The 10,531-nt window shown below is 30.7% G+C and overlaps 1 protein-coding gene across 1 annotated transcript; it reads left to right on the forward strand.

The window, feature by feature from the left end:
- LOC109330731 (1-aminocyclopropane-1-carboxylate synthase 3-like) lies at positions 6,356-8,453 on the forward strand. Its single transcript, XM_019565013.1, has 3 exons — positions 6,356-6,677; positions 6,786-7,078; positions 7,201-8,453. The coding sequence occupies exons 1-3, from the start codon at positions 6,531-6,533 to the stop codon at positions 8,183-8,185; spliced, it is 1,425 nt and encodes a 474-aa protein (XP_019420558.1). The 5' UTR covers positions 6,356-6,530; the 3' UTR covers positions 8,186-8,453.

A 10,531-nucleotide genomic window follows, 5' to 3' on the forward strand; every position in this document is an offset into this window, starting at 1 on the left:
GTTTGCTTGGGTTGCCTTCAAAATGGTTCCCTTGCATTTATTTAGTGGGGATATTTTTCAGATATCTTTTTATAAATTTGATATCACTATGGGTTACTTTAATAATCACATTTCAAAATATTTCTGTATAATCCCTCATCCCAAAAAAAAAAGATTGACGAATAATACAAATAAAATTATTTAAAAATTAATTAACTTTTTTGGGACATGAGTATTAAACTAGAACAATGTAACATTGTAAGCTAGAAATATTTGTATTAAACTAGAACAATTGAGTCATTGAACATGCATGATGCTATTAGTCATGAAACTAGTGGTTCTGAGATATAGAGGATAATATGATTTGTTGTAGTGTGGTTTATATGGATTATGAGGAATGATGTCATATTCTCCAATAAGCCAATAAGTTTTATGTACATAATGGATATCATTTAATTCCTATCTTGGTCTTAGTTTCAATTAAAAGTAGCTCTAACTTCTTTACCTTTTGCTAATTGGTGTAATGATTCAATTGCTTGTATTTATATATTATATAAAATGACTAATTTATATTTTTTTTCTTATATTAGATCAACACTTCTTTGTTTCTTTAATACATTTTCCATTAACAAAAAAAAATATATAACATCAACATATGTCTCCCCATATTTATTATTTATTGTCAAAGTATACTCCTAGTAGATAAGTAAGGAAGTAATATTCTTCCATATGATTAGACATCTAAGCTAAAACCCATCTCCAGAGTATTTTTATATACACATAAGTTCTGGATGAACTCAAGATATAATGCTTGTATGACTCCAAAGAGGTAAGAAATGTATTGTCCTAAAATTGTTCACTCCATATAATATTTGTTGTCATTGATTAAAAAATCAAACTTTATAATTATTTAAGTTAATAATTTGTTAATTAAATATTTTTCACCAATAAGAATAAATAACACAAAATTATACACCTTGCAGAGAAAATATCCCTCTCCACTTTTTTGTTAAAAAAAGTGTAACGAATTTGGAACAACACAAATTGAATGTCAACTTATTTGTAAATGTTAACAAACAAAAATTAGACCGTTTATTCATGCACAATTTATCCCTGAATGTTTTAAACTTAGAATAAATTGTTCAAAAACTTAGAATAAAATCATAAAATTATTAATATTTTTTTAAATGAATGATATTTCTAAAATTGAACTTAATTTATCTCAATTTTTCAGTTTGCTTGATTATATTTGACATTAAATTTTCTTTTTCAATATGTAAATAAATTGCTATCAGTTCTCTCATATTCTCAAGGTTATTGAGGAACTAAGTAAATTTGGTATAAACAAAATATCTATATTATTGAATATTGAATCATTAAAAAATGAAACTACTTGCTAGATAAACATTAAATTTCAATTTATGTATTTTACAAACTACATAGTTTAATAAATACTAGCATTTTGGCATGCCTTATTATATTTATCAACTCATATTTTTTATGCAATACATTTATCATTATAGATAAATACTGACATAAACTATTTTTTTAAAAAGAATCTATATATTTTTCTTATTGGTGATAATGATAAATTTAATTATAGAGACATAAATGAATATAATATAAGATTAATATAGAATTTCTTAATAAAAGCAGAGCAAGACAAGATAAAAGATAACATATAAAAAGATAGTAACAAATTAACATACTTAAATTTTGATTTAAAAAGTGAAACATATTACGTGACACATCATACAGAAAAGTAAACTCCTAAATTTGCTCTTGTTCAAGTAAAATGTAATTTAATAATTGCTTGAATCGAGCTAATTAACTTTTTTTCTTCCTGAACTTCTTTGAAAAATTTATATATACAGAATCTACCATGTACCTTTATTAACTTAATTCTCATTGGCAAAATTTTATACCTACAATGTCTAGCTTGTACTTTTTTTAACTGCCCAATTGACAACCAGTAGCAGTTTCCTTTTGCAGAATAATAGATATGATTATTGGGACTCCATCTCATTTAAAAAATGTCAAATTTAATTATCCACTATGATTAGTTGAATGCACAAATTGAATGATAACATTATATGTATACGTAAATAACTGTTGTCTTATCATCACTACTAATCAACTTATCCAGCATAAACTTCAATTACGTTTACCGTTATTTTCAAGTCAAAGTAGTTACTGGCTAAAATGAATTCACCCAAACCCAAAATAAATTTCCCTTCAAATTTGAAAACCAAATTAGTATTTCAATTATTCATCTGTCTTAAAGAACACAACAAGATTTCTAATCAATCATTTATATAGTTATATATAAACTAGTAAAATCTGCCTAGCCTAATTCTCTAGGTTGATATTTTATGTAATTGTCTTTGGCTAATATATCATGTCTTTTTTAATAAGATTATACGGATCTATATATATCAGATTTTAGTACACTGGACTACTTCATTTAAACTTTTCGTGCCAAATTTCAATTTTGATCATGAATAAGTCTTAACTCTTAAGGCAGCATAAGAAAGCATGAAGGAAAGAGCTTAACGGCCAAGACGTTCCATGTAATAATATTAATAAAACAAAATACATAAGAAATTGGTCCCCCCATGCTCTAAGTAACATTATACTTTTATTTTCTAATAGTGTATGCTTTTAGGTTCTCGCTAGGGTTGCTTCAATTCACAGTGTTTTATTCCAGACGACCCACCTCAACCTCGAAACGCCATAGAGCTATAACCTGTCTTTCTTATTCACAGCAATGTTGAGCTTAAAAAACAAAGTAGGGAGAAAACAATAAACAAATTTAAAATACGAGAAAAGAGAGAATAAAATGGGCTATGCAAATCAGTGAGCGAAGTAACTCATGGATCCTCAGTTGCCAATTATTACCAATTACTAATCTCACCAACCCAGTTAGCTTTGTTTTTTTGCACCATACTGTTTTTTAACCAACCAAAAGTAAAGCTGATTAACCTTCATTTTTTTATAAGCAAACGATTTGTAGTAATGAGCATGAGTAGTACTAAATCCAAATACAAACCATGGACTAGGACAATGATTAGAAGATATATGAGTGGATTGATTAACCTTCACATTAATAACTTTATTAATTAGCTACAAATGTATCAGTGCTTTCACTAATCTCTACATATATATGTGGGTAAAGAGTAAGGATACTCTCCATTAATAGAGAGACAAATACTTAAAAAATCAAAGGAAATCTAATATGTAATGACACACCTATCCTTATAAGTATAATAAAATAACATATTTGTCATTAAAAATATAAAGTAATTAAAATATTTCTCTTCATTAATGGAAATAATCCATATTCGTGGGTAAAAGGGTTTATCAACTTGTGATTGATTTTTCCCCCTCCATATTTATGAAAATAAATGTATCATACTGGTTTAGGGTTTATCAATTTTCCTTTGTTATCTTTGGGTTAATACCACTTATCATTTTAATTCAATTGTTTTGCTTATAAAAAAATGTATCATATTGTTTGGTTCAATCGAAAATTTGGTGAACTAGTCCTCATACTTTAGAGTACAATAATTATATCAGTTATAACACTAAGTAACTATTTATGTTTAGACTTCTAAACATACTTAATATCAAATCACATATTTTATTTTAACAAATGATATAAATAAAATTATTTATTATATTCTTTACTAGTTTTCAATATTAATATTTGTATAATATATGTATATACAATTTAAAAAATATATAGTTTAATTAATGAATAAGTGGTTGAATAACTATATCACCATATAACTAATCTAACCAATTTAATAATCACAACGATATTAATAACGCTTTTTTTTTTGGGTGTGATACACTAACTTCCCAAATCCGTGTGAATACGACTTATGAAATTGAATACTATGAAATCAGGAGGCTATAAACTAAGGGCGGATAACGGGATACAATTGTAGAATTATTGCTTTTGTTGGGATTATTTTAAAGTCTACTACCAACTTCGAAAGAATTATGACCTCAATTTGATTTCCTGATAATTAAAATAAACTACGTTCCTTGTTGCAATAAATAATTATAACGAAGGACAAACACATGAAATCTTCAACCTTGCATGTGGTAGATGTCTTGAAGAAATCATGACCGTTTGTCAACTCCATTTTGTGAGCCCAACAGTTAGCAACCACCTGATTGAGAATCTTTGATGCGATTTCGAAAACAAATTATTATCGTCAATACAATATTAATAGAAGAAAATCACTAACTGGATTTTTATAAATATTTTTTTGTTCTATTCCAAATCAATCATAGATTTTCTTAAAAAAAGAAGTGAAAGGAATAAACGAGAAAATAATATTAACTAACCAAAGATTAACACCTGCCAACAACTTATAAGTGCAACTTATAGTAAGTTTCATTACAACACTAATGTAACTTGCCTTGTAATGGTTAAATTTTGTACCTATACAATTTTCAAACTCGAGAGTGTCTTACACTTATTCGCGTTAATTTTTAGTATTGTTCAAATCCACTATCATTGTAACAATAATAATTTAGATAGCAATGTTGACTAACCAATATTATACTCTGTAAATTATATGCTTACTTGACTCAATCTCAAGCTGCAAGAGCATAATCAACTATAAGATACATGAGCAATATAGCTCCAAAACTAGTCTCGCTATCAACAAGTTTATTAACTTGCTATTACTAAATAAATAATGACTAGCCAGTTAAGAACAATGATATAACTCATCTAAGAGTTGAGAAACATGAAGGGATGATTTGGAGAGATTAAAAAGACGATTGAAGAAAATGGCCGACAAAATAGGATGGAGGTTAGTGCAACAAGGGAGCAATGTGGTCCATGGTGCCTAGGGTCCAAATTAAGTCTTCATGGACCTTGTGGGTCATTACTAACCCATTTTCCACGAGATTTGTTGTCGGTTTGATGTTCTCGGCGCCACAACAATATCCCTTCCTACTCCTCCACCCCAAGCTTTATTGACTTTTGTTTCCTTCTGCTTTTTTAACTTGAGCATCACTCCATTCTAACCAAGTAACAAACGTAACAAAAGTTTTTACTAAGGATGCGTTTGATACCGAACAAAATGGAAGGAATGAAAAGGGGTAGAAGGAAAAAAGGAGGAAAAATAATTTTTCTATTGTTTGGTTCACAAAGGAAAAAAGGAGGAGAGAAAAAAAAAACGTGGGCTCATGCTAAAAAAGTTCCCCCCAAAATGTGAGTGAAAAAGTGGAGGAAAAATATATTTTTTATGGAAATACTATAATACATTTATTTGTCTCATCACTTTCTTCTCTTCATTTATTTTCTACTTCTTCCTCACAAAAATAAGCATCAATCTCATAATTTATATGTAATTAAGGTGTAATGTTGTAGGAGAGAATCACATAGAGTGGTGGATATTTCACATGTTTGGTTAATAGTTATGTTTCATTTTATTTTGCAGGTGAAAATCACATGGAGTGGGTGGATATTTGATACATCATAGTTTATATGTAATTAAGGTGTAATGTTGAGCTATGTAAATTGGAGATAACTAAATTTTTTTTTGTTATGAATGTCATATATTTTATGTTCATTGATATTATGTCAAGTGTGCTTAATATTTCTATTTTATTGCATGATTTTTAAAATATATATTGAAAGTTCATTACAAATGTTTCAAATAGATCGATTTGTGTCTTCCTTGGGTGAAATACATGATATAATAATTTTATCTAAGTTAAGATAATTGAAAGTGTACAAAAAGTTAAACAATTACGATAATACATGCTAAAAACAAAATAGCAAAAATAATAACATTTTAAATGTAACCTTTTTATTTGGGGGTGTTTATATAATTTGACACATAATTATTTTTCATTCCTTTCACTTTTTAAACAACCAATCAACATGAGAAAAAAGTTATAGCTTTTTTTCCTTCTTTTTTCTTCTAAACCAAATAACTAACTTTTCATCTCATCTTCCACTCATTTTCATTCCTTTGCAAACCAAACAGTAAGGAAAATATAACTCGTAGATTTCTTATGTTGTTCAGATAAAATTGAAATCCCACGCGAGAGTGTAGCCGGTGGGAGGCACTTTCCACAACAAGTGATAATAATATTATCGGAGCTGGCTAACATTGAGTGAGAGATACTCGAGAGCGTGGAATTCGCGTGACGTGGATGGGGCGGTGGGCATTGGGCGTATAATTAACACATTGATTTATGTTCATAGTTTTTCCCACTCTCTCTCTCGTTACCATATTGGTCAAGAGTGTTGTATGCACTAATACCACGTGGCTCTCTTTGCCAGTAGGATTTTGCATATATAAATACAGCTTCACTGCTTCACCCAACAATCCATCTTCAACATTCTCCAAATATCAACCCTTTTACTACTCTATTCAAATATTTGTTCTCTTCCTTCCTCACTCCCTCTTATTATCTGCTCTTCCTTAAAGATTTCTCTGTTTCTTAAGGCTGTTTAGTCCTTCACAGATAATCTAAAAAAGACACATTCATTCATTTCTCACCCTTAACCAAAAAACAAAATGAGGTTGTTGTCTAGTAAAGCTTCTTGTAACACTCATGGCCAAGATTCTTCTTACTTCCTAGGATGGGAAGAATACGAAAAGAACCCTTATGATGAGGCAATGAATCCTAAAGGAATCATTCAAATGGGTCTTGCAGAGAATCAGGTTAGATAATAGTTCCCATAACAAAAATATTGTTTAACATATATATTATGTCCTAATATTAAATGTTTTAGAAGCTGGTAGGCTAATGAAGAAGTTTGTGTTTTGCAGCTCTCTTTTGATATATTGGAGTCTTGGCTGGCAAAGAATCAAGACGTAGCTGGATTCAAACGTGATGGAAAATCCATATTCCGAGAACTTGCTCTCTTCCAAGACTATCATGGTCTTCCATCTTTCAAGAAGGCAATGGTAGATTTCATGGCAGAGATTAGAGGAAACAAGGTTACTTTTGACCCAAACCACATCGTTCTCACAGCTGGTTCTACTTCAGCAAATGAGACCCTCATGTTCTGTCTCGCTGAACAAGGAGACGCTTTTCTCCTTCCTACTCCTTACTACCCAGGGTGAGTTACTTAACGTGACTTGTAGTCTACGCTACACTGCATTTTCCTTTTGCTACTAACACTTCATTGGTTATTTATTATTATTCTTTTTTGCTGATCTTGCTTGCACTTGTGTTGTGCAGATTTGATAGAGACCTCAAGTGGCGAACCGGTGTTGAGATTGTTCCAATACAATGTACAAGTTCAAATAACTTCCAAATCACTGAATCCGCTTTGCTACAAGCTCATGAAGATGCAAAGAAGCGTAACCTCAGAGTCAAAGGCGTGTTGGTGACAAACCCATCCAACCCACTAGGCAGTACAATGTCCCGGAATGAATTGAACCTTCTCATTGACTTCATCAAAGTCAACAAAGACATGCATTTGATAAGCGATGAGATTTATTCCGGGACAGTTTTTAGCTCTCCAGGCTTTATCAGCGTCATGGAAATCCTTAAAGAAAGAAATTATCTTCAGGATTCTTCCGATGCTGCTCAAGTTTGGAACAGAGTTCATGTTGTCTATAGTCTCTCTAAAGACTTGGGTTTACCGGGTTTTCGCGTTGGCGCTATCTACTCTGACAATGACCAAGTTGTAGCTGCAGCAACAAAAATGTCAAGCTTTGGTTTAGTTTCTTCACAAACTCAGTACCTTCTTTCAGCCATGCTTGGTGATAAGAAGTTCACCAAAAACTACTTATCTGAGAATCAAAAGAGGCTTAAACGACGCCAAAGAATGCTCATTTCTGGGTTACAGAAAACCGGTATTAGCTGCCTTAAGAGCAATGCAGGTTTATTTTGCTGGGTTGACATGAGGCACCTTCTAAGTTCAAACACATTTGAAGCTGAAATGGAATTGTGGAAGAAGATCGTGTACCAAGTTAAACTAAACATCTCACCTGGCTCCTCTTGCCATTGCACCGAGCCAGGTTGGTTCCGTGTATGTTTTGCAAACATGTCAGAAGATACTCTAAACCTAGCCATGAAACGTTTAACCACCTTTGTTGCAAACATCACTGGTACCAACGAGAGCAAAAAGAATTCAGGAACTTCAAGAAGAACAATGTCACTCCCTAATTGGGTTTTCCGGCTATCATCTCGTGATCATCGGGAACAAGAAGAACGATAATCTCACGAGACGATATAGCCTGGTCATGGTTGGTGTGTGAAGAATGAAACCCATGCACAATTCACTTTTAATTATTTTTTATCTCCCCGAATATTTTTGGAGGAGTTACTATACATTTTATCTTTATTTTTATCTTTATTTTTATGATGAAGTTGTAGCAAAAGAGAAAGCACTCTGTCCTTGTGGACGTGAAGTGTGGGCTTTAGTCACCCGTTGAATTTGTATGAGTTCGATCTCAATCATCTATGAAAACTCATCTTGGTGTGAATGTGATTGATTAAAACTTTGAGATGTATAATTATCAATTAATGTGTCTATGGTTTATGAATTATTGTCCCATAATTACCCATATATAATTGCAAATAATGGCATGTGTGAACACGCACATTGCTTACGAGTACGTAAATTATGTCACGGCGATATATGCGGCCACGCACGGTGGGTCGGGCTTGCCGACGTTCACCAAGAAACCGACCTTTATACACATTTTAACTGATCTAACATTTTTCAAGGCGTATGAGTAGGAGAGTAACAAGTAACTGTGTGGGTCAGATCAACCAAAAGTCAATTATTTGGGTTTATCATATTTTGTTTTTGTTTTTCGGGTGCATATTTGTCATATATGTTCTGAATTTGAATTTTGTATTACATGTAAAAATAATGCTTATTATTTCCTTTTAAAGTGTCACGACTTTAAGACACTGCCCAAGGGAGCTCCAACTTTCTCTCTTCAGCTGTAAGAAAGGGCAATGTGGTGGAAACCAAGTAAAAAATTTGTGGTGGGGAGATGTTGAAAATTGTATTTATATTAACCCTTTATAAAATAGCCAGTTCATCATTAACAATACGCAAGCAAAAAGAAAAATGAAGGTTGAAAAACACTTTGCTTTGTTGAACTTTATGAGAGTAATCATCACTGCTTCAAAAGTTCTTTTGTCTCAAAAAGGTTCCGCGAGTTGTGCTGGCTACCTCTCCACTTGTCACAAACTCTCTTTAAGCAACTTCTTTAAGAAAAATCAACGTCTAATATCTATACATCAATTGTTAAAAATTCATACACAGTTAATTAATCATTTATTTATATTACTTTTATTTAAATATTAATGATTATAGATTAATTTCTTATACTGTCTGTATATATATTAATTTTTTCTGAAGCATAAATATGAATTGAAGGAAAATAATAACATTGCTGGTATTCTGATCAGTTATTGCAATTCACACAACTTGACAAATTTACTAAATTGGCACATGCAGTCCAGTCACATGTGCCACTCCAACTAGATAGTTCATGTTCAGTAGTACCTAAATATGTGGTTAGTTTATACTAATAAAACAAGATAAACAAATATCTCTGAACATGTTTGAATCCCTTAAATAACAAGCACTCTGGTCATGCATTCACACTAGTAGAATATACCGCTTTGCCTATTTCTTATATTTATGAGAAATTGAAATTTATTATTAGAAGTTTCTTATTTAGGTGCTATTCTACTTATCCATTATTCATATTTAATTTTATTAATTTCTAAATATAAGTAATGTAAATAAACATTGAATGATATAATATCTATGTATATAAGTAATTTTGCTGATAGTATATAAATATTAACTCATTAAGATAATAGTCATAAATAATTGTGTATTTATGAGTTTTTATTTAAAAAATTGCAATTGGACCATGCATGTGCCATATGTATTTACAATGAACTATATAATGAGAAATTAAAGAAATTCCATTAAAGAAAACTAATGAGAATTAATCCGATTCTAGAATTTGAATTTTTATTAAGGGTTTGAAAGCTCATAGTTTTTTAGATAAAAAACACTTGTCTGAGAACTTTCTACTTTCTTGTTTTTTATTTATAAATTTTAGTGAAACAATATATAAAGATGATACGTGAGTAAATTAATTGCCGTTTTTCTATTTCCCATGGTAATTAATAGATGCTGATTTAGTTACCAAATGTCATATATCATGCATATTATGATTGTATAACAAATGTCATGGAAAAAATCAATGTACAAATTACACGCTATCTTTCATCATACGGATTGTCACTAGTCTCTACCACTAATTCTTAATCGTACGCATTAGGAGTGAGCAAGATCCGAATCTACCATACTTGCTCATTTGTTTTGGCTCGATTATATTTAGCTCCGAATATAGTCGGGTTTAAGATTAGGTTCAAGTTTAAAATTAGTCTCAATTAGTATTTAGAGATAGATAGATAGGTTTTGACTCGTCCCTTAATTACTCAATCATTATCATGTTTGTATGTATCTTTATTCAATTTTATACAAAGTAATGATTTCTCTTTGGTCGAAAGTATTATTACATCTCTA

Source organism: Lupinus angustifolius, chromosome LG17, assembly GCF_001865875.1.
Source record: "Lupinus angustifolius cultivar Tanjil chromosome LG17, LupAngTanjil_v1.0, whole genome shotgun sequence".
Taxonomy (NCBI): domain Eukaryota; kingdom Viridiplantae; phylum Streptophyta; class Magnoliopsida; order Fabales; family Fabaceae; genus Lupinus; species Lupinus angustifolius.

What these genes read in the sequence shown, in the direction of transcription:
- LOC109330731 (XM_019565013.1), top strand. Translation starts at nt 6,531, where the DNA reads ATGAGGTTGTTGTCTAGTAAAGCTTCTTGTAACACTCATGGCCAAGAT. An exon ending in TGGGTCTTGCAGAGAATCAG is followed by an intron (nt 6,678 to 6,785) that starts GTTAGATAATAG and finishes TGTGTTTTGCAG; the next exon opens with CTCTCTTTTGATATATTGGA. An exon ending in CCTACTCCTTACTACCCAGG is followed by an intron (nt 7,079 to 7,200) that starts GTGAGTTACTTA and finishes TGTGTTGTGCAG; the next exon opens with ATTTGATAGAGACCTCAAGT.